Raw genomic sequence first — 24298 nt, forward strand, 5'->3', positions numbered from 1 at the left:
GCTCTGTAGTGCACCGGTTAGCTGGCATTCCCAGACACATAGTGAGGGGGCACAGCATGAGTTTCTAGACCTGGTGGTTCATGAGAGATCGTACCATGGAATGTTTACTGATGCCTTGGCCGTTTTTTTGTTTCTGTTTTGGTGTGATCCATTTACCAGTCAGGCCAGGACGCTTTCAGCCCCACAGACTCTCCTGGCATCTGGAGGTTTGGTTTGGGGTCCGTTCTAGTGCTCTGGTTCATGTGCATATGTCTGGTTGACATTCTCACTCAGTGAGACACGTTTATCTCCACTTCACACGTGCCCTGTCTAAATGCTGAGGTTTTGTTCACAGTGATGGAATTTCTCCAGCCAGTGGGATCTGCATTGTTGATTGATTGTCTAGTGCCTACGAAAGCTTGAAGCTTGTTGTTCTTGGGTGGGAGTTTCAGAGGTAGCTCCATGACTTAGGTGCACAAGTCCCATTGACCGTAGCCTGTCTACGGCCTTGTTTAGCCCTCTGTATATTGGAGATACTTGCCTGTCTTTGAGGTGGGTTGTGAAAATTCTGGCCTAATTTTCAGAAGTGCCCAGTCATTGTGGAAGCCATCATTTTTGGGTCCCAGCTTGAGACACGCAGGACTTCATTGGCCAAGGGGGCAGATGAGCATTGTTGTTCAACTATGAATCAGCTGGTGCCCTATTGTCAGGGCCCTACCAAATTCACTGTCCATTTTGGTCAATTTCATGGTCATAGGATTTTAAAAATTGTAAATTTAATTATTTCAGCTATTTAAATCTGAAATTTCATGGTGGTGTAATTGTAGGGGTCCTGACCCAAAAAGGGGGGGAGGGAGAGAGAGAGAGAGAGTGTGTGTGTGTGTGTGTGTGTATATATATATATATATGGGGGGGGTCACAAGGTTTTTGAAGCGGGGGGTTGCAATGCTGCTACCCTTGCTGCTGCTGCTGCTGCCCGAGCTGGGTGGCCAGAGTGTGGCAGCTGCTGGCCAGGAGCCCAGCTCTGAAGGCAGAGCTGCCGCCAGCCACAGCACAGAAGTAAGGATGGCCTGGTATGGTATTGCCAACCTAACTTCTGTCTCCTGCCTTCAGCGCTGGGCCATTGGTCAGCAGCTATCGCTGTCTGGCCACCCAGCTCTGAAGGCAGTGCAGAAGTAAGGGTGGCAACACCACGATTCCCCTAAAATAACCTTGCAACCCCCCTGCAACTCTCTTTTGGGTCAGGACCCCCAATTTGAGAAACACTGGTCTCCCCCATGAAATCTGTATAGAATAGGGTAAAAGCACACAAAAGACCAGATTCCATGGTCTGTGATGTGTTTTTCATGGCCATGAATTTGGTAGAGAATCAATAGCCCTTGAAATTCTGATCATATCTAGTTTAACAGCCTTACTATTAGGTGTGTAATCATTTTTGAACAGCTTGCCAACAACATTATCTGTCTCATCATATCCTGTAGCTGTAAGTTCCACAGATTAAAACACATGGGAACAGCATTTCCTTCTTTCTTATTAGATTTCTCTCCTTTTATTCTGCCTCCCAAGCTCAGAAAACATGGAGCAGCTTGGGGGTGTTTTGAAAGATTTGAACATGAAGAATTAATATACAGGACTCTTCATCTCTTAAAGTACTTTACAAATCTTAACTAGTTCTCTCAAGACCTCTGTGAGTTCGGTATTCTCTATAGGAGAGCTGGGCCCAAGCTGAACAGACTGACAGCTGGATCCAGGTTTCCCCACAAGATCCTCATTATACAGATGGGGAAAATGAGCCATGAAGAACGTGTCCAAAGCTATAGGTAGCCAGCGTCAAAGGTGGGACTAGATCTCAGGACTTCCTTGTGCTGAGCTTTCGTTAGATAAAAGACTATGGCTTTAACCCAGCCTCATGAATTAGTAATCCCTTTTTTGTGCTTTCTTCCGTTCTAGTATTACGCTTCACCTGAAGATTTCCTGCCCATCATCTCCTGCGTTTAACTACTCCCGAAACCCTCTCTGCGCCGTGCCCCAGGTGAAGATAGAGATGGAGTCGGACTATGAAGACAGTGATACAGAAAAGCACCCTCGGGACATGGGCAGCGAGACCACACTGTAGTCCCACACTGCCCTTCCTTTGTGATGATATATAAATAAGAAAATTGGGCATATTTTTCTATGTGACAGACTGAGGAGATCATTGGTCCGCAGGACTCATTTCTCCATTAGCTTTTAGCATAATAAATTAGAACTGCTGTGGAACTCCACCCCGTTCAGTTGGGCCAAGAAACCACCGCCAGCTGCAGAGCAATGCAAGAAATGTGGAAATGGTACTTTAGGACTCTGGTCCCTGCAGTAATAAGGGACCTTAGGCCCCAGGCGGTTGTTGCTATTTCAATGAAGACTCTGAAGATAGCAGGGCCACCTTCCTTCAGCATCTGGACCCTGACATCACCAGCTGTGGAGAGTCATGCCCTTTCCGGTGCAAGCTTCAACTCCACCATTCGCGTGTAGTCTGTGCCCCTATTAGCGTTAGTTGGCCCAGGGGGAATTCACAGATAAGATGAGCACCACCTACCCAATGCTTGAGCAGTAATCTGTGACGTTCCGGGGGGGGGCTGCAAACTGCAGTTCACTGCATGTTTTATACACCCTATGCAGCAAACAATGCACAAAGTATACAAAACAGGGCTAAGAAAAATTCCCCTTTTGGGAAGTTATGGAATGTTTAGAATCGAGCTTAAAAGTGGAAAACTTCCCTGGCTGCTGCTTAAAAATACAGCCCTTTAAATCCGCTTCTGTCCTGCAGGGAGGGAGGGGGTGTTTTCTATAGGAACTCTGTTACCCAGTGGCATTCGCTCTCTGGGGCCAAGAGCAATTTTAAGGGGTTAGGCTTGCAAAAAAAGCTAAACTCAGTCATTTCCCACACTCATACTAATGCACCCCCCCCCTCCAAGTTATAATTATAGTGTTCTAAGGAGACTTTGTAACTATTTTTAATGGAGAATCTTGTATAAGAGGCTGACACCCACAAGCCAGTCATTGTCCAGGCCAGTCAGACTGAAATAATGGTTCATTGTAACCCACCCACAACCATCAAAGCTGGCCCCACCCATGTCAGCTGATGAAAGTAAGTCCCACAGGTAACCATTACAGGGGCAATGGCAATGACCTTCCAGCTTTTACCTTGCAGCATGTTCTACTCCAGCACAGATCTTCCTCAAAAGGACCGTCCATACTCTTGCTCAACCCAGCCACACACAAATAATTGTCTGGAAGGTAAGAAGCACTTATGAGCTGTGAAATGTTTGGTTAATCTCAGGGTTAGAGATGGAAGAGCCCTAACTGATCTAATCAATTCCCTTCCCTTCCAGTAAACAGGAGTGGAGAAATCCACAGCCTGCGATATTTCTATGGTAGATGCCAGAGGCAGCTAGACAATAGAACTTCCTGCGCTGAAAGCACCAGCTCCTGCCACCTGAGCTAGAGGGATTCTCTGTTAGAATAAGTCCTATGACAATTGAGTAGCAACAGCAGTCCTGCTGGAAAGTGACTTACATGCCCTTGTCAGTTAACCTTAATTCCTCATTTAAAAAATGGTTAGAATGAATGCTTGATAGCTGTCAGATTGGAGTGCTGGCCTTATCCATCCCCTGTGCTACTGGGAAAGAGGTAGGGATTACAGACAGCTCAGTTAACTGTGGGATGAAACCAAAGGACTTGTGTTGAATTGGAATTTCATCCATAACTTGGGTGAAAGGAAACTATCTGCTACTTAGCCTCAACGTAAGTGATAAGTAGATTGGTGACAGCATCTTAGATAACCATCCTCAAATTGTGTCTAGAAGGGGCAGTGATATACATAAGTGTATTTGTGCCAGTTTTAATTAACAGTTTGGTTGATACACTTCCCAGTTTACTGGGCTCAAAAGTTTTCTGCAACTCCAGACCAGTCTCATTCTTGGTTAAGTCAGTGACTTGAAACATGTTTCCTTTTTCTTAGTTCAGATTATAAGGTGCAGCAGTCCCTTGTGTACTGGTCACAGATAAGAATTTTTGAATTTGTTTTTAAGAGACTGTTCTACTTTTGATTTTCAGTCCCCCATGCTTTCAAAATCATTAAGGGGCAGGAAATTCAGTTTATTTACATTTATGTAAATACAAAATAACCTCAGTCTGTATTTGCACCAGTTTAGTTCACAGCACTTTAGCTTGTATCTTTATACAAACACCTCAACCCTTAAACTTAGGGCATCTTCCGTACTCTCTCTTTTGTCTACCGTTGTTTCCTCTACAATTGCCCCTTCTGTAAACATGGCTCTTGTGCATAGCAGGCTTATAGCATCTGGCAGTTTTGCCCTATGGTGAACTGACTTTGAGAGCAAACTCACTCCCATCTGAAATAGACCTGTTACTGTTTGGAAAGGTTAATGTTATTGTACCTACTCACTCAGAGTTGCACTTTTCAGAAAGGAAAGCAACAAAAAAATTGCCTTGAGGGTTTTGTTGAATAAAACTTGATTTTTATTTTTTAGAAAATATCAGCTATCTAAGATTACTGCAGAGAGCCCTCAGTGCTTTGTTATAAATTCCACCTGCTTGCATCTTTACTAGTAGGCTTAAGGTTTTTTAGGATAAAGCCCTGGTTCTGACAAAGTCCACTTTACAGGGGGTTCTGGAATGCTGGTTAAATATTGCAACTGCTTTGAACCTTAGACTGAAACAGATGCTGGTTCTTTGTAAATATTTAAGCAAAAAGAAAACTTGAATTCAGTTTCTTATTTATAGAATTTTCTAGCTTGAGTACCCAACAAGACTGTTTTTGAATGTGAGATTAATAAAACAGTATTACTCCAGTTGACAGTGAAGTGACAGCCACTTAATTTTTACCTTAACACCTAATAATTATTTGAACTTGGTTCTGTATATTTTCTAGTTTATTTTGTATCAGTCTTGTCTGTGGTAGCTAAAGCATGACAGATTAACCTTTTTAAAAGTAATTAAGATTGTAATATGTCCATTCAGTTTCAATGTTCAAAGCAAATTGAAAAGGCTTTGTTGACTCAGCTAAGTGTTCCATGTAGCACAAGAATATATGCTTGACTTTTAAATCAAGGAAGCTATAAAGTACAGTATCAGTTTTAATTAAATCCATGCAGTTTTCAGTGTCTCAGGCTGTTTACACTTTTTTGTATATGCAAAGTGATTTGAAAAGTACCAGACTAGCAGCCTACTTAGCTACTAAATACAGTAGCTATTTTACATTTTATTAACAATCCAATAAATCTCATTAAATTCTCTTCACTTTGTAGCATGTTCATGATGAAACCTGAATTTTACTCTCAGCAAGTTGTTGTATAGGAGGGATGCATTTTTGATAAGACCAGTCTAGTGGAGAAATCCAGGTAACACTTGTATGACAACAGGTGTTCTTGGACCTAGCAGCACAGTCATTTGCAGTTAGACAGGCTTTCAGTCCTTAGAGGCACTCCCAGCTCCAGCAGGTAAGGCAGCCAGTGATGTTTCTGCTCACAATGAAGGTCTCTTCCTCTTCAAGATTTGGCAGCAGGAGCCGGTTGTGTTTCAAACTACGTTCCAGGGCACGTATGCGGCTTTGCCTTCAGAAGAAACACGACTTGCTGTCGAGGCAAGTGTCTAGAAAGAAATGTAAATCCAATCTTCTTCATCCTAGTTAATATGAAGCCACATTCCCTTTAGATGGAAAGAAACTTGAAAAGTCCCTTTTGTACCGATAGCATTAAAGAAGCTATTCTACAAATTCTGGTGCAGTTCTCAGCGATAAGCAGCAGAAATGAATTTAAACTACAGTTCACTTCTGCTGCAGCAGCTCCAACTACAGCTGACAGCTATCACCTTAAAAAAAATCTGAATGCAAAGCAGTCTGCTTCTTTGACAAAAATGGAAGTGAGTTTAGTAATGGCAATTAAGTCTGACTAGTCCAGAATAGACAACCAAACCATTTGGTGTAATGGCTGTCTGACCAGAACCAAAGTGAAGTGATTTAGCTGTGTGGAGAAAAAGTTATCCCAGCTCTTTTTAGGCAGTTGGTATACCTGGTCTGGTATTACTTTTAAACTCTCTAGAAGTTATCCAAGGCAACTATATATAGAGCCAAATGCCCTGTAGCACTTTAACTGGCAGGCTATATGATCAAGAATGTTACACACCGCTCCTAATACCAAGCTTTTCAATAATTTTTTTTAATCAAAATTAACCTGGGTTATTCACTAAGTATTTTCATACCTCACAATGTAGTAGAAAATATTGAAGGCAGAGTCAACAGCCACCTCTGTTCTTTGGCTAAAGAAAACTTGTGCCCAGTACTGAATATTGGTCTAGCTACATACCAATAGCTGGGAGAACTGTTTCAATGCTAAGAGCAAACAGGTTGAAAGGTAATCTTGCTAAGACATCTTCTACCTAGATGTGAACAAGCAGTTAGACTTAAGAGCTTTTCCATTGTAAGTCGTTTTTAAAACCTAGGTAACTTTTTTTTGTAGAAAAATAACTTGAGCTCAACATGCAATATACTATTTTGCACCCCCTAGTGTCCAACAATGCTAGCAAACAATCCTATAAATGTGGTCAAATGTCAGGACCCATGAAAGCACTTTACTTTGAAGATTATTATTCTTTCACTCTGGAATGATACACAGGATATTAGAAGCTAGCAAGTTGGAAACCCTCTGAAAGACTGAGTACTGTACATTTCTGTATAAGAAGCACTTGCAGCTGATTTTCTCCACCCTGCAAATTTTAGACTTCTCAAAATGTAACTAGTTTAAATATAAAAACCCCACCAACATCACTGGGAATCATTACAAACTAAACAGATGGAGTGACCTAGGTATTTAGATGCTTAAAGCCTTTGTATACAATCGTTTGTATACTTATGCTTTAAATAAATATCTCATGACTTCAAAGTCTCATTGAATTCACTTCTATACAATAAATAAAAATATTGCATTTCTATCGGCCTGTTTTTGGGAGTTGATTTGGAATGTTATAAGTCCACCATTAAACAGTTAAGGCTTCAAGCTCTTTAGATTTCAGCATTTTCTTTGCCGCAATAATTGTATTCTTCATCAGCATAGCAACTGTCATGGGCCCAACTCCCCCAGGGACCGGAGTGATGTAACTGGCTTTCTTCTTTACCCCTGGAAGGAGAGTTAGAATTGAGAATGGTGCACCACACAGGCTTTCAAAACTTTTGTCCTATTGAAAAGCTGCACTAATAAGTCATAAAAGGCTACACTGAAATGAAAAATGCAAGCATCTTAACTAATGTGTAATTACTGAACTCACATCAGCAGAATAATTCAAAACCAGCAACGATCAAAGTCCCATGCACAGTTCTGTGTAAATTAAGAGGAGTTTAAACAGTCTGAACATGTGCTGTCTCTTGCCTGTCACACACACCATTAACTACCTAAACCTAACATTACGTAAAACTCTTCAAAAGACAGTTTGATTGCATGATCAAAGCAGGTAATTAGGTGTCAATCCTGCATACTATCAGGTTAAGAGAAAGGTTTCTCTGTGCAGCTGTGAAAATGGAGTTAGATCAAGTGACTGAACGCTGCAGATGTTCGACATGTCAATTGCCCCATGGTTTAACCATGGCACAGGAAGCACTGTTCCCAAAGTAGTTCTCAAGTAGGGTACAAGATCAGATTCATGATCTGCCCTACAATGTAGGAAAGAGACCTTCTCAATGTCAGTCTAAATCAGTTCAGTCATATAAGTGGGGTTTCCCTGCCCTTCTAAATACTCAAGACATTGAATGCTCTTAAAGTAGTTGATACAAAAAACAGCTTCTGTACCTTCAAAATCCACATCTCCAACTAGTTTGGACTTGGCAGTAACAGGATCCTGCACTCTGTTTATCCCAACATCGATAACAGCTGCTCCTTCTTTAATCATATCAGCCGTGATAAGATTAGGAATACCTGAAATTTAAAAACCACCAACCACTTACACCATGGTGAGTTGATACTGAATAAAACGCACAGCTGTAAAACTAGTCAATAAGCCCACCGCAAAGAGACAGAAAAGCAGATTCTCAAAACTAAAATCTAAGTATGTCCATCCAAACCATCATGCATTATCATCAAAAGCATTTTATAAATTAGTTATTCTACTCCATTTTATGGATTAATGATCAACAGCTTGATTTGTTTTAAAGTCCATTATATCCAAGTAATTTTCAAGAGAAAAAATGGAAATAGTAGGAAAGTTAAATTTACTTCAAAAAGAGCTGTCAAGTAGCTTAGAACCAAAATTTTTTTTTTTTTTAAAAATTAATAGAAATTTAGTTCTTGGAAGTGCTTAAGTTTATATAACCAGTATGTTTGCCTTGCGTTAGTACAGGCCTGTGCCAAAGTCATCAAGTGAATGTAATGCAAGAACACTATATCAAGGGGAAAAAAAGTGAAATTATTGGGAAAATTCTCAGTTTTAGTACAGAAGGCAGTCCCGCAAGAGCATGTAGAGTCCATAGCTATCAGTGCCAGAGATGTGGGTAAATAGCAGCTGATGGGGTGGGGCCAGGCTTAACAGGTACTACCAGACATTTAGGATGGCCAGTTAAATTTATGTCACGCAAGTCACGAGTATCCCTAAGAAGAAATAGTTAAGTCTTTAGTGACTGCGATTTGGTTTCAGTAACACTGCCATTAAATGTCCTCTACACTGCATTTGTTTTTCCTGATGGCACATTACAGAGCTACATTAAAAATGCATGTCTTAAAATGAACTATTTCACTCCTTGTGTGCTTCCACCTTCAGCCCAATCACCTTTTTCAGTCCCTTCACTATCGTTGTCTTTCTTTACATGATATTCATTCTGTTCTGTGATTCTTTGCTCACTCAACCCTTTCCTCCTCATCCAGTGTCCTCATGGCTCCCAAGCACTCATGCCAAAGTTTTGCTGATGGCCCCATACTTAGTGTGGCCTTCCACCACCTGCATGGTTCCATGGCTAAGCAGAGACCCATTGACGCTCCTCTGCACATGTACTGTTTGTGACTGCACTAGAAAAAGGAGATGAGATGAGCAGGGACACAGGTCCCACAATCTGAGCTATTCCTGGATCTAACCAGATGGCATAAACTACTGCATGATATCTCACAGAACATTAGCATTGCAGCTCAACCTGACTCTCCACCATCAACCACTCACTTGCTATAGTAAAATAGGTCCACAGCCTTAAGGGTTTTTCCACTACAATTTCGCAATTTGATTATGTTGCCCTTTCACTCAGATAGTGGGAGCAGGCAAGTCATTTATCAGAGAATGATTGTCCACATTCATTTAAAATGTAATGACCTGGCTTGGCTGCAACAGCTCTGTTACACAGGAGATCAGAAGGGAGTTCCTCATTCCAACAACTCCCTCTGGCTGCTCCTTGCAGCAGCATGGAGTGACTCTGCAAGTGCCATCCAGCCTCACAGAGCACAAACTGCACATGGGACACGGAGGACACCGCACCAAGACCTGATGCTATCCTCAGTACACGGATTCCTATATAAAGCAGCATCAGTACAGGAAGTTTCTCTCTTGTGGGAATCTTGCCTTTAGTGCAAAGAGTTTAATGGTCTTACCTGCAGCTGCTACCACAATATCAGCCAGAATCGTGTGTTGCTTGAGCTGTTCTTTAGGAGTGTAGCGATGTGATATTGTTACTGTTGCATCACCTGCAAGATTAGTCCTAATGAGCATTTTCTCAGGTTTTGACATGAAAAATTCTAGCTTTTCACTCTGAAGGATCCCCCACTGATTTACAGTCTGCAAAGATCATGAGTTCAGTGTATGGATCACAACCATTGCTTTTCCCATATTGTTAAGTGGGCTGTGGATGCGGTTGTATAAGTAGGGGCATAGCGAGCAGATCGAGGGACGTGATCGTTCCCCTCTATTCGACATCGGTGAGGCCTCATCTGGAGTAGTGTGTCCAGTTTTGGGCCCCACACTTCAAGAAGGATGTGGATAAATTGGAGAGAGTCCAGCGAAGGGCAACAAAAATGATTAGGGGACTGGAACACATGAGTTATGAGGAGAGGCTGAGGGAGCTGGGATTGTTTAGCCTGCAGAAGAGAAGAATGAGGGGGGATTTGATAGCTGCTTTCAACTACCTGAAAGGGGGTTCCAAAGAGGATGGCTCTAGACTGTTCTCAATGGTAGCAGATGACAGAACGAGGAGTAATGGTCTCAAGTTGCAGTGGGGGAGGTTTAGATTGGATATTAGGAAAAACTTTTTCACTAAGAGGGTGGTGAAACACTGGAATGCGTTACCTAGGGAGGTGGTAGAATCTCCTTCCTTAGAGGTTTTTAAGGTCAGGCTTGACAAAGCCCTGGCTGGGATGATTTAACTGGGAATTGGTCCTGCTTTGAGCAGGGGGTTGGACTAGATGACCTTCTGGGGTCCCTTCCAACCCTGATATTCTATGATTCCTCTTACTGAACCACTGATAGAAAGGGGGGAAATCACTTCACTTCAATAAACTTGTGCCCCATGTATTTACTCAAGGACAATGCAGTTAATGTGTTTACCCTTACAAGTGCCATGAAATCTTTAGCCACAAATTAGCATGGCCTGTAGTACATACCACCACCCTGACTGCAAGGACGAGCAGTGATCCAGTAATCAGGAAACTATTGATCAGTATTACATTCTACAGCACACGGGCTTCTCTGCGTCTCCCCTCTTAGTGAACCATTGTGTCTAGCCTGCAAACTCTGACAAGAACACAGCACGATGTGGTGGAGCTGTTACCTCCAGGGCGCTCATGTCTGCCGTCGGTATGCAGCAACATTGCAATGGGCATTCCAACGTTCTTTGATCTGCCAGCCACTACTACATTCTTCCCCAGGGTTGGGATTCCTATGGGATTGGAAAAGAAGTTAAAACTCACTCAACTTTAAACTGCAATGGAGATGAACAGCACTTAAAATGTTGCTCTTATGACCCCTACCAGTTCTCTTGATGATTTCCCACACACCCCAAGGTGTAGCTGGCAGCATTGAATATTGATCCAGACACATGCGCCCCACATTCACCACGTGAAAACCATCAACATCTTTTTCTGGGATCACAGCATTGCAGATCTTTCGCTCATCAATATGCTCTGAAAAAAAGTAAGTGTCAACATTAGGGTGCAGCCAACTCCATTTAATCAGCTGAAGAAAATGTAATTAGCTGAGAATGATCACTTTAGCCTCTATTCTAAAGCATTATGGCAAACTTGAGGCTACCTCATGTAACTCAAATACCAGATATTCACATGTGTAAATATTTCTATTGCAATCTCAAGTGGCTATATTAGCCCTACAGCTATATGAATTTGACAGGCTTTCGATAGTTCCTTGAATACAAGCAAGGAATTAACCATAGGGACTTCAAGTTTACCCCTGTGCATTCAATATTTCTTGCAATGAATGTGAAAATACCCCTTTAAATTTGGAGATGTTATTTTTAGACCACCTAGATTGCAGTTGCATATACAATGCAGTCCCAACAAGCAGCCACGATGGTCACAAACACCACCCTATACTGGAAACCTACTGATTGCTATTCCTACCTACATGCCTCCAGCTTTCACTCTGACCACACCACACAATCCATCGTCTACAGCCAAGCTCTGCGATACAACCGCATTTGCTCCAACCCCTCAGACAGAGACAGACACCTACAAGATCTCTATCAAGCATTCTTACAAGTACAAAACCCACCTGCGGAAGTGAAGAAATAGATTGATAGAGCCAGAAGAGTTCCCAGAAGTCACCCACTACAGGACAGGCCTAACAAAGAAAATAACAGAACACCACTAGCCGTCACCTTCAGCCCCCAACTAAAACCCCTCCAACGCATTATTAAGGATCTACAACCTATCCTGAAGGATGACCCAAAACTCTCACAAATCTTGGGAGACAGGCCAGTCCTTGCCTACAGACAGCCCCCCCAACCTGAAGCAAATACTCACCAACAACCACATACCACACAACAGAACCACTAACCCAGGAACCTATCCTTGCAACAAAGCCCGTTGCCAACTGTGCCCACATATCTATTCAGGGGACACCATCACAGGGCCTAATCACATCAGCCACACTATCAGAGGCTCGTTCACCTGCACATCCACCAATGTGATATATGCCATCATGTGCCAGCAATGCCCCTCTGCCATGTACATTGGTCAAACTGGATAGTCTCTACGTAAAAGAGTAAATGGACACAAATCAGATGTCAAGAATTCTAACATTCATAAACCAGTCGGAGAACACTTCAATCTCTCTGGTCACGTGATTACAGACATGAAAGTCGCTATTTTACAACAAAAAAACTTCAAATCCAGACTCCAGCGAGAAACTGTTGAATTGGAATTCATTTGCAAATTGGATACAATTAACTTAGGCTTGAATAGAGACTGGGAGTGGCTTAGTCATTATGCAAGGTAGCCTATTTCCCTTTGTTTTTTCCTACCCCCCCCCCCCCCCGACATTCTTGTTAAACCCTGGATTTGCGCTGGAAATGGCACACCTTGATTATCATACATATTGTAAGGAGAGTGGTCACTTTGGATAAGCTATTACCAGCAGGAGAGTGAGTTTGGCGGGGGCGGGGGGGACACCGACCTGGATTTGTGCTGGAAATGGCCCTATTTGATTATCATACGCATTGTAAGGAGAGTGATCACTTTAGATAAGCTATTACCAGCAGGAGAGTGGGGTGGGAGGAGGTATTTTTTCATGCTTTGTGTGTATATAATAAGATCATCTACACTTTCCACAGTATGCATCCGATGAAGTGAGCTGTAGCTCACGAAAGCTTACGCTCAAAAAAACTGGTTAGTCTCTAAGGTGCCACAAGTCCTCCTTTTCTTTTTGCGAATACAGACTAACACGGCTATTACTCTGAAACCTACTCCAGAAAGGTGAAAACATATCTAACCTGCACACATTCAACTGCTACTACAAATTTCAGAGTAACAGCCGTGTTAGTCTGTAATCGCAAAAAGAAAAGGAGGACTTGTGGCACCTTAGAGACTAACCAGTTTATTTAAGCGTAAGCTTTCGTGAGCTACAGCTCATTTCATCGGATGCATACTGTGGAAAACCACAGTGAAGTAAGCTGTAGCTCACGAAAGCTTATGCTCAACAGTATGCATCCGATGAAGTGAGCTGTAGCTCACGAAAGCTTATGCTCAAATAAATTGGTTAGTCTCTAAGGTGCCACAAGGACTCCTTTTCTTTTTGCTACTACAAAGGAAGTCAAACCAACTTTTCTTCATTGAACAGCATAATGGCAGAATGCCATTTCCTTCATATGCGTCACACACGAGAGCAACGGAAGTGCAGCGTCACAGCAGGTTCAGGGCAGAGCCATACTCTAACTTGATCTCTCACTGCACACAAGACATTTGAAAGTTTTCTAGGTAAAGGTGCAAACACAGTGATCTTGTCTTCACTGGGCGGGGGGGAAGAGAGAAGAGGAGAGAGAGAGTTGACTTGAGAGCACTCTGCCGTCGATTTAGTAGGTCTTCACTGGACCTGCTAAATTGACACCCACTGCATGGATCTCCCAGTAGCGAAGACAAGCCCAGTAAGAGCTCCTCAAAATTCCACCAACTCACCAGGTAAGGGAAGCTGCACTAATAGGCCATCCACATTGGTGTCATCATTTAGCTTGCTGATCAAATCAAGCAGCTCCTCTTCAGTGATGGAGGCTGGTTTCAGGATTGTTTCACTGCTGATTCCTAGAGTGTCATTTTAAACACCACATTAACGGAGAGGTTCAAATGTAGACTAAGTCCAGAAATGAACATTCTTAATTCATACTGATTTTTACACTACAGAAATAATCTCTATTGACAAGTTTAAAAGTCTCAATCTTCCATTAACAGATATTACATACCATGGACTTAAATATCTTACATTCAAATAGCAAGATGCAAACCACAATGCTCCTGCTTGGTCTATCATACAGATGAAGATGGAGCATTGCATTCAGGACTGTACCTCCATGTCAGTTGAAAGCAGGCAGACAGCATTGGAAGATGTGGGGAGTTCACTAGGGCCACTACTAAGCTAACTAGATAAAAGTCTCCATGGGCAGCAAGCTGAAAATTGCGTATCCTCATCCAGCATATGAGAAGTCCAATTTAAATTAGGGTCTTAAATTAAAGATACTTCTTGTTAAGTGTCCTATTAGTTAGGGCACAAAGACAGGAGTGCAAGAACCTACCTACATCAGCAGCTGCTTTGGTTTTGTTAAGTACATAGGAGTGACTTGCAGGATTTTCTCCAACTAGAACCACACTGAGATGGGGTCTCTTGTTACCAGCTGCTACCCATTGTTCAACTTCATGTCGGGCTTCCTGTCTGATCTGCTGAGCCAGTTTTCTTCCAGAAATTATGACTGCATCATTTCTGAAAAAAATAAGAAAATATGTTATCTGAGCAGGGACCCTTTTTTAAAAACATTCACTCCATATTGAGTTTTCTACCCAAACTTCACCCCCAACGTTTTAGTCAAGAAATTCAGCTAACGTAGATCATTACAGCAGTTCCTGTTGTAGCGAGTTAGACCTATGCACAAATATTATATTCCATACTTCACATTTGTATAAAACCCATTTCAAGTGGCCAATACAAGAATCAATTCTGCTTAGCTAGATATCCTGTTTAATAGCAGCAAAGTTGGAAGATGATAGATTTTTCTGAGGAAAATCAAATGATGCATACTCAAGCCAATAAATTTGAAGACAATTCCTAGGCCAGTTTGTTTTATATTTGCTGACCGTTCATGCAATTTGAGAAAGTTCATGGATTGCTCTCTCCTGGAAAGCCACGCTCCTGTCATGCTTTTGTCCAGTGTACATTTTACATTCTAAATCAGCAATCAAGCAAATAAAACTCATATAGCTAAATAATCCTCTTCCCCTCCCTGAATACAAAGTACATAATTTCACTTTAGCAGAGTTTTTACTATAACTAAAATTCTTTGAAACAAAATGTGGGACTTTCAATTTGCTTCACTATAAATGGAATTTCACTACAGCTAAGTTCTACTGGATCATTTTTAACTTTTCAGTTTAACACTTAGATCTTTTAAAGTGGATAATTTGCACAAGCAAAAATCGAAGTCCATATTAATTCCCTGTCAAAAACCACAGCACATTCAGAATAATGTACATAACTATGCAAGTTTATCTTATTTGCCCTTTACTCAGATTTCATATGCCTTTACTAACCACTTTCCACTGAAGTTTATAATGGATAAACTTCAGTAGAAAATGGTTAGTAAAGGAGTATGAATAATATTCATAGTAAAGGAACAGAATAATATCCTAGATACATATTATCTTAGAATTTGTTGCCAACAAGTATTCTTCCGCTTGTTTTTAATTATCTTAATATGCAAGTACCGTTGCAAAAATTAGTATCAGTGTCATGAGTACAGCTTTAAAAACAGGCTACTGACACTTGATCAATATATGAAATTTTGCTGAAGCAGAGAGAATAAAATACAAGTGTTTATCTTTGACATTTGAGTCATGTTAAAAAAGCCCCTACATACATTCCTGATCTATATTGGTATCAGGAATACATAACTATTGCCAATGCATTCCAGGAAACTGGATAACCACACAGTAGGGAAAGCTGACAGAAATAGTACTAGCCAAAGGGGTTACACAGCTGCCAATTTACACTAACTGAAAGGCTACACACCAGCTTCCTTTACATCCGAGCTTCAGAAAATGTATTAATATCACAGCTTGAATAAAAAGCACTCACTCTCTTATCAAGAGCAAAACTTACAAAAATATTAGTTTTGTTCCTGCTAGACTATTATGGCCAGCAGCAGGAACAAGGGGTGGTGATAATGAGTTTTTCACTTAGTGGCAACTATAACTAGGGCCCTACCAGATTCACCTCCATTATGGTCAATTTCACAGCCATGGGATTTGAAAATTGGTGAAGTTAATGTTTTCAGGTCAAGGGTTGTAACTGTGGGGGTCCTGACTGAAAAGGGGATTGTGGAGGGGAGGGTTGCAAACCTGTTGTAGAGGGGTCATGGGATTGCCACCCTAATTTCTGTGCTGCCTTCAGAGCTTAACAGAGTGGGGATGAGAGGGTGCGGAGCTATCTGCAGCCGGAAAAGATACCCAAGAGCAGCCCTGGGGTGCTGCCCAGTCCCAGAGCATCCTGCAGCGGAGGGAGGCACCCGGAGGTGGGTCTAGTGTCCCCCTGCCCACCCCCACCCCCCCAAAGCAGCTGTGCAGGGGATGGACAAGTCCTGTCACTCCCCAGCCCAGAGCTAGGAGGCCTCTTTGCTGGGGCGCTCCTAGGAACAAAGGGACATCAGATTTCATGGAAAAGGGCTTATTTCACGGTCCGGGACTTATTTTTCATGGCCGTGAAATTGCAAATGACTACCAGGGAAAAGCATGATCCACAATACTATGGTCAAATACTGGTCTTCCCCACATCTGGGCAGAAAAGCCACAAAGGAAAAATTTATCAAGCCTCTTACAAGACAAACTCAAATTCAAGCTTCAGATACTATTTTAAACTAGCTTTAGGCTAAATAATTTTTGGAACATTGTTTTAGAAGAACCAATTAAATTTGCTATTTTCAAGAACTGCTCCAGGCTGCTTTCCAAAATTATATACCCTACAGCTCTAAATTTAGCAGAGTACTTTACATTCAGAATAGTCCACAAATTTGATTACTAGGGTTACTCTCTTACCATCTAGGAAGGAAAGTCATTGGTCAAATAGATTAGGCTAGGATTGTCAAAAAGGGAGGAAACTAAAAAGATCTCCTAATTTGCATTACTGACTGTCTGATATCGTAAGAACGGCCATACTAAGTCAGACCAAAGGTCCATCCAACCCAGTATCCTGTCTGCCCACAGTGGCCAATGCCAGGTTCACTCGCTCTGGGGCATTTAACAGGTAATGGTCAAGTTATCTCTCTCCTGCCATCCATCTCCACCCTCTGACAAACAGAGGCTAGGGACACCATTCCTTACCCATCCTGGCTAATAGCCATTAATGGACTTAACCTCCATGAATTTATCTAGTTCTCTTTTAAACACTCAAACCTTCACCTTTCAACAGAAGTTGTCAAAGCACTTCAAACATGCATTAATACTAACACCCACACATACCAGATATTATACTCCATTTTTCTAGATTGCTGAACAAAGATTTAAGTGACTTTCCTCTCAAGGTCATACTGCAAGTCCTGCCCTCCACTCCCCTTGTTTTAACCAAATGACAATAGTCTCCTTTGAGGGTACAATCCCAGGCCTGGAGCTTTAGCCATGGGTCCCTCTCTCTCATTAGGGCCTCAATGAGAGAAAGTAGGCTATAGGAACAGTCATACAGATTGTGTCTGGTTGAAGGGAGTTCAAGGCAGAAATTGATGCCTACACAAATGTAACCCCCAAGGAGATTACTTAGATTCCTGGGGCTCTGTGTGCTGGTAGATCAGGAAGAGGCATGCTGTCCCTGGTACGGAGGGGGACCCAGTCTGCTCAGCAACCAACAGAGAGAGAAAAACTCTTCCAAGGGAGTTAAGGAGAGGGAGAAGCCATTTTGGAGCAATCTGGACTAGCCAGCCAGGGAAAGGGCAGGAGTGGCTGTGTGGGGAGCTGGTGAGTCCCCCAGGCCTGCGTGCAGGGTTCCCCCTGAAAACTGGCCTCTGGGGACCTAAAAGCAAGATCCCTTAGCTTGAGCCTTTCCAGCTCCAAGGTGACTTCCAGTTTGTTGAGCTTTGTTGGGGAAACTTCCCCCAGCCAAGCTGAGCTAGCCTTCCAGCTCCCTAGGTGAGATCAGTCACCACATGGCCAGCTCTGCTCCGGCTGCTAGTCCAAGGCTGCTGCCTGCTGATAGTATATGAGCGCTAGGGTGGGAGACTAAAGTTTGGATTTTAGTATAGTTCTGTAATCTGCACCTTGAGCCCTTTTTGGTAAGGGGAAATCCTGGCACCTGCATGAAGCATGAGCAGCAGCCTGACTCCTGCATGAAGACGACACCTTTCGCCTTTTATGATGAGATTACTGGTTCTGTGGATGAACGGAAAGCAGTGGATGTATTGTTTCTTGACTTTAGCAAAGCTTTTGACACGGTCTCCCACAGTATTCTTGTCAGCAAATTAAGGAAGTATGGGCTGGATGAATGCACCATAAGGTGGGTAGAAAGCTGGCTAGATTGTCGGGCTCAACGGGTAGTGATCAATGGCTCCATGTCTAGTTGGCAGCCGGTATCAAGTGGAGTGCCCCAGCGGTCGGTCCTGGGGCCGGTTTTGTTCAATATCTTCATAAATGATCTGGAGGATGGTGTGGATTGCACTCTCAGCAAATTTGCGGATGATACTAAACTGGGAGGAGTGGTAGATACGCTGGAGGGGAGGGATAGGATACAGAAGGACCTAGACAAATTGGAGGATTGGGCCAAAAGAAATCTGATGAGGTTCAATAAGGATAAGTGCAGGGTCCTGCACTTAGGACGGAAGAACCCAATGCACAGCTACAGACTAGGGACCGAATGGCTAGGCAGCAGTTCTGCGGAAAAGGACCTAGGGGTGACAGTGGACGAGAAGCTGGATATGAGTCAGCAGTGTGCCCTTGTTGCCAAGAAGGCCAATGACATTTTGGGATGTATAAGTAGGGGCATAGCGAGCAGATCGAGGGACGTGATCGTTCCCCTCTATTCGACATTGGTGAGGCCTCATCTGGAGTACTGTGTCCAGTTTTGGGCCCCACACTACAAGAAGGATGTGGATAAATTGGAGAGAGTCCAGCGAAGGGCAACAAAAATGATTAGGGGTCTGGAACACATGAGTTATGAGGAGAGGCTGAGGGAGCTGGGATTGTTTAGCCTGCAGAAGAGAAGAATGAGGGGGGATTTGATAGCTGCTTTCAACTACCTGAAAGGGGGTTCCAAAGAGGATGGCTCTAGACTGTTCTCAATGGTAGCAGATGACAGAACGAGGAGTAATGGTCTCAAGTTGCAGTGGGGGAGGTTTAGATTGGATATTAGGAAAAACTTTTTCACTAAGAGGGTGGTGAAACACTGGAATGCGTTACCTAGGGAGGTGGTAGAATCTCCTTCCTTAGAGGTTTTTAAGGTCAGGCTTGACAAAGCCCTGGCTGGGATGATTTAACTGGGAATTGGTCCTGCTTCGAGCAGGGGGTTGGACTAGATGACCTTCTGGGGTCCCTTCCAACCCTGATATTCTATGATTCTATGACACCTGCCTGCAGTAGCATCAGCCCGCTCCAGTGACTGAGGAGTCCAGAGCCATCTCTGAATCTGAGGATCATTCACAGTTGTTTGAGAGTGCACTAAGGCTCGTTAGCTAGTCAGGGAAATTGTTTGGGAGACCCCTTTCGCCCTGAACTGCATCCTCAAGCCAGGGGGTAAGGATTTGGGGATTTTGTTAACCTGCTGCCTGTTAAATCTGTGGAGGGAGTTATCACCATATCCCACTTGAATCTATTCAGTCACATTGTTCACTGCTGCACAGAAGATATCATGGTCACAAGTCATCAAGGGCGCCTATAAAGTACGTGTACCAACAGGACACTAATTTGACATTTGCTGTATCAGATCATGATAGGAAATTCATAGGTATTACCAGTGGGTACCAGTGACCCTGAGAATAGTTTTACCCTGTTATATTTATCTCCCGTTTAATATAATTACTGTGTTAAATATATTGTATGTGTTTGTGCTATTTCTTGGAAGTCTCCAACTATCTGGCAAATAAGTGAGGGTTACCCTGTGATTAGAATTTTCCCCCCAAGCTGACTTGGTGACCCTGCCAAGAAGGAACAAGAAGGGTGGAGGCACTGCGAAATAAATTCATGTGGGAAGAAAAGCGCTGCACCCTGCTGAGTGGGTGGCAGGACCCAGAAGAACACAGGCCTGTCCATCAAAACCCAAAAGGAGATTAGCTCTAAAGGAGGTACCAGAATGGACAGGGGGCACTACACAAAGTAGCTTGGGGTGTGAACATTTCTGTAGGACAATCTGTACTCTAACACATCTGACGCAGCAGTGTGTTAGTTTGGAGATTTTAAATGTTTCTCCTTAGATTCTTTTGGGGCACAAACCTCATTTAAATAACTGGATTATCCAACTGTCTGGTAAATTTATTGTGAAATTAAGTTATACCTAGCTGACAATCCCAAAAGGCGATCGCCTAAGGAAGTCAGATAGTTTTTAGGTACTACCAAATGTAACTGAGATTATTCCCTCTAACAGGGAAATGAACCTACTGGCACCATTTCAAATGCTAAACGTTTTAACTGCAGAGCTAAATGCTGATTAATATCACACATACACTAAGTCACATAATAGCTTGCTGGACTTCCTAAAAGTCATCTTTACTATAAACAGAACTAGAAGTTCATAAAAGAATCTAAGTTTCGGTCAAAGTGTCAATGTATCCCTTGCCAGAGTCTACAGGAATACCAAGGCAAAACCTTGGCAGCAGCTTTTCATTACATAATTCTTTGACTAGACATTAGGCTTGAACAAAAGGGGGAGGGCAGGGTGTAGGAGCAAGAAGAGAGATGACGAGATGTAACAGGTGCACAGGAGCGCCAGCCCCCCAAAATATTTTACCACTGATCTGATTGCAGTTAAATAGGTTGACATCAGTGGAATAATTTTCAAATTCACATTGTAAGACCAGAATGTAGCTCCATATCTATTGGCAGGAGCATTAACCTCTCTCCCCCATGCCCCTCCAAGAGAGTCAAGCGCTGAGATATATCAAAGAGCCTAAGGGTGAAGAAAAGTTAGAAGTACTCCTTTAAAAGTCTGAAAAACACAAGTGAGGCACTTTGCATCTTGAGCAAGCCAGAAACAATTTTAATACACTTGAGACAGCACCATCTCACTGGAAGGCAGTTTTGCCCAGTTACAGCACGTAGCCACAATTTTCTGTAGGAGTTCCTGAAAGGGGAGGAGCAACAGAAAGGTCTCAAAGCTAGACTGACGCAAGTACTGTAGCATAATGTATTTCTTGAGCGATAATGGAAACCACAGAAAAAAAGGATGAAAAAAATACATTTCTTGCTACTGGGAAATGACGGAACATTCAGAGCTGGGAAACAGGTAGTTTGAGAAGAAAGAAAAGGAGTACTTGTGGCACCTAAGAGACTAACCAATTTATTTGAGCATAAGCTTTCATGCTTTTTTATGCTCAAATAAATTGGTTAGTCTCTAAGGTGCCACAAGTACTCCTTTTCTTTTTGCGAATACAGACTAACACGGCTGTTACTCTGAAACCTTTGAGAAGAAAGAAATTTTTGGCTCTTCCCTCACATACCAATAATTTAATACATACTTAACATTTTACTTAAAATATACAATTCATTCACACTTGCAAAATGATACTTTTCTATCACAAGTGATTTTTTGACAACCAAGTTAAGATTTCTCCTCAGGGTGAGAGCAGGTGAGATTTCTATGTCTGGGTGTGTAAATTTTCATGGCTGTACTAATTAATTCTAACAACTCTATAGGGTGGACAATTAAAGCAATATCATGAATTAGGTTGTCAGATTAGATAATTCAAATTTGTCTGCAAAAGAGCCTCCCTTTCTGGCAGAATGGTCTTTGGCTTGAAAGGAAAGTGCTTATGATGATTTGTAGGGAGAATTCTCCCCACTCCTTTTAGATTTTTCCTTGGCACTAAATTACTCTTCAGACCCAGAAAATGTATTCTCTCCCCTCCACATATAATTACATTTAACTCAGTTACACCTGTGCCCCCACAGCCACACCAGGAGTGTGGGGAGACCAGAAGGGCAGTGCTTTGCCTAGAGCAAAGTCAGTGTGGGCCCTGGATCTTGAGCATTAGAAGCAGCTATTCCATGCAAGCAGGGAATAGGATTTCATCAGCCTGCAGATCTGCTATCTGCCACTGGGAGTACTCAACCAAAGCAAAGTGGCCAACAGAGCAGAAGTTCCCATTCATTTCAGCAATACTGTACTTTACGGGCAACACAAGTGTACAACAGCAAACCCTGGGTTTCAATTTGGGTAAATACAAGTCCTGGCCTGACAGAAAGATTCACAATGTTTGGGATTTAACATCGCCCCTCCCATGCATCTAGCATCAGCCTCAGACACAGCTTTCCAGTGTTTGGGGTTTCATCACCACTGTACCCACCATCTGCCCAAGATGGGGGTTGCAATCCCGCATAGTAACTGCATGGTTCAGATTTCTCAGTATGTTTAGACTTTGCTCCCTGTTGCATTCAGCATCTACCCTGGACAGGGCTTGAGTTTTTGTGGTTAGATCCCCAATATAGCCACCATCTGCATGGGATGGGGATGCCCAGTTTGTTTTTTCCCCAGCTGGGTGGCTCTGTGGTCTCTCCACCCTGAGTCAGTTTTCCCGCATTGCTTTTTCACTGGAAAATTGTGTCTCATTTCTCAGACACCAGTGAGATCACGCCTCAACCCCAACCCCCATCTTCTCCTCAGCACCCTGGCTGCCCAGTGGCATGGCTTTGCACTGCCAGTTTCCCATCTAATTCAGAGTCCCCAAGCATATATCGCATGAACCTTAAGCGGGTCCCTCTCTTCACCTCAGTAGGACCCCCCCTCTCCCCCCCCCACAAAGGGACATCTCCCCCACTCCCCCCCAGGGACCCCCCCTCTCCCCCCCCACAAAGGGACATCTCCCCCACTCCCCCCCAGGGACCCCCCCCTCTCCCCCCCCACAAAGGGACATCTCCCCCACTCCCCCCCAGGGACCCCCCCTCTCCCCCCCCACAAAGGGACATCTCCCCCACTCCCCCCCAGGGACCCCCCCTCTCCCCCCCCACAAAGGGACATCTCCCCCACTCCCCCCCAGGGACCCCCCCTCAGAAACACGTCTCCCCCAACTCCACCCTTCCCCCCAGGGGACCCCCTCTCTACCCCTCCCCCACAAAGACGTCTCCCGAACTCCGCCCCCCCAGGGGACCCTCTCGCCCCCCCCCGTTTCCCAGCCCCCCCCCGCTACCTGAGCGCGGTGAGGTGCAGCCGACGGGGGCTCAGGGCACAGCAGCAGCCGCGGGGAGCTCGTCCCGCCCAGCCCAGGGCTCGGAGCAGCAGGCTCGGGGCGAGCGCGGGTACCACCATGGTTCAGCTGAGGCGAGCCCAGCTGCCACACGCGACACGCAGCCGTTGGTTCGCGCGGGGAAGCAGCCAGCTTAACAAACCCCTTATATAGCTTCCCCAGCCCGCCAGACCCACCCCCATCGGCTGGAGCAGCGCCTATCATACTGCGCGGAACAAGCCGGCCCCACGCTGATTGGTGGACGACCGGAGTGACGCAGCCGCTGAGGCAAAACAGGGCCGGAGAGCGGGGAAATAACGTAACTGGACCACGATTGGTTGCGACAGCGATAACGCAAAGGAAACTGGATAAAGGGATCTGATTGGCGGACACAAGGAAGGGGCAGGATTTAGCACCGGTCTCGGTTTGTGATTGGGTCAGATAAAGGGACGCAGTTGGGCCAGGCTGTGATTCGTGAGAAACTGAACGACGGGGGGCGGGGGGGACAAAAAAGCACGTGTGCTGGTTTTTCATTGGTGAAGCTCGGGAGCGATGGGCGGGGCTTACTGGGCCACAGAGGGGTGTGTAAAAAGAAAAGAAAAGGAGGACTTGTGGCACCTTAGAGACTAACCAATTTATTTGAGCATGAGCTTTCGTGAGCTACAGCTCACTTCATCAGATGTTTACCGTGGAAACTGCAGCAGACTTTATATACACACAGAAATCATGAAACAATACCTCCTCCCACCCCACTGTCCTGCTGGTAATAGCTATTGTTTCATGATTTCTGTGTGTATATAAAGTCTGCTGCAGTTTCCACGGTAAACATCTGATGAAGTGAGCTGTAGCTCACGAAAGCTCATGCTCAAATAAATTGGTTAGTCTCTAAGGTGCCACAAGTACTCCTTTTCTTTTTGCGAATACAGACTAACACGGCTGTTCCTCTGAAACCTAAAAAGAAAAGGAGGACTTGTGGCACCTTAGAGACTAACCAATTTATTAGAGCATAAGCTTTCGTGAGCGCGCTGGCCGGCTCTTCGCGGGGTGGCTGTCCCTGGGTCTGAGGGTTGCATAAGCCACAGGCGGGGCCTGTCTCTGAGCTCAGAGGGGGGGTGAATAGGGACCTTCCCCGTCCTGCACCAGGCACTGGAGGCTGGCTCCTGCAGAGAGAGGAGAGCCAGCTAGTGGCCGTGTGCAGCCAAGGCCATGACCACAGCAGAGGGAGCGCCT

General features: G+C 43.9%; 2 protein-coding genes across 10 annotated transcripts in view; one reads left to right on the forward strand and one right to left on the reverse strand.

Moving 5' to 3' along the window:
• SLC4A5 (solute carrier family 4 member 5) overlaps positions 1–7137 on the forward strand; it is a 126911-nt gene extending 119774 nt beyond the window's left edge. For 4 of the 9 annotated variants that reach the window (XM_073325092.2, XM_073325094.2, XM_073325093.2 and 1 more), the window contains one exon: positions 1930–7136. In XM_073325092.2, coding sequence (XP_073181193.1) covers positions 1930–2095 — 166 coding nt within the window. In that variant the 3' untranslated portion in view covers positions 2096–7136. Of the gene's footprint in view, positions 1–1929 lie in introns of all 9 variants that reach the window. The other 5 variants (XM_073325096.2, XM_073325097.2, XM_073325095.2 and 2 more) reach the window with 3 other exon arrangements.
• MTHFD2 (methylenetetrahydrofolate dehydrogenase (NADP+ dependent) 2, methenyltetrahydrofolate cyclohydrolase) lies at positions 5104–23234 on the reverse strand. Its single transcript, XM_073325107.2, has 8 exons — positions 23033–23234; positions 14240–14424; positions 13629–13751; positions 10971–11123; positions 10772–10879; positions 9600–9692; positions 7821–7946; positions 5104–7154 (listed from the first exon to the last, which is right to left on the reverse strand). Exons 1-8 carry the CDS (start codon positions 23149–23151, stop codon positions 7015–7017), a joined length of 1047 nt encoding a protein of 348 aa, XP_073181208.1. The 5' UTR covers positions 23152–23234; the 3' UTR covers positions 5104–7014.
• Between the last annotated feature and the right edge of the window lie 1064 nt (positions 23235–24298).

The sequence above is a fragment of the Lepidochelys kempii genome, chromosome 26, assembly GCF_965140285.1.
Source record: "Lepidochelys kempii isolate rLepKem1 chromosome 26, rLepKem1.hap1, whole genome shotgun sequence".
Taxonomy (NCBI): Eukaryota; Metazoa; Chordata; order Testudines; family Cheloniidae; genus Lepidochelys; species Lepidochelys kempii.

What these genes read in the sequence shown, in the direction of transcription:
- MTHFD2 (XM_073325107.2), bottom strand. Translation starts at nt 23,151, where the DNA reads ATGGTGGTACCCGCGCTCGCCCCGAGCCTGCTGCTCCGAGCCCTGGGC. An exon ending in TATTGTGGTAGCAGCTGCAG is followed by an intron (nt 7,947 to 9,599) that starts GTAAGACCATTA and finishes TTTAAATTTCAG; the next exon opens with GTATTCCTAATCTTATCACG. An exon ending in TGGAGATGTGGATTTTGAAG is followed by an intron (nt 7,155 to 7,820) that starts GTACAGAAGCTG and finishes CTCTCCTTCCAG; the next exon opens with GGGTAAAGAAGAAAGCCAGT.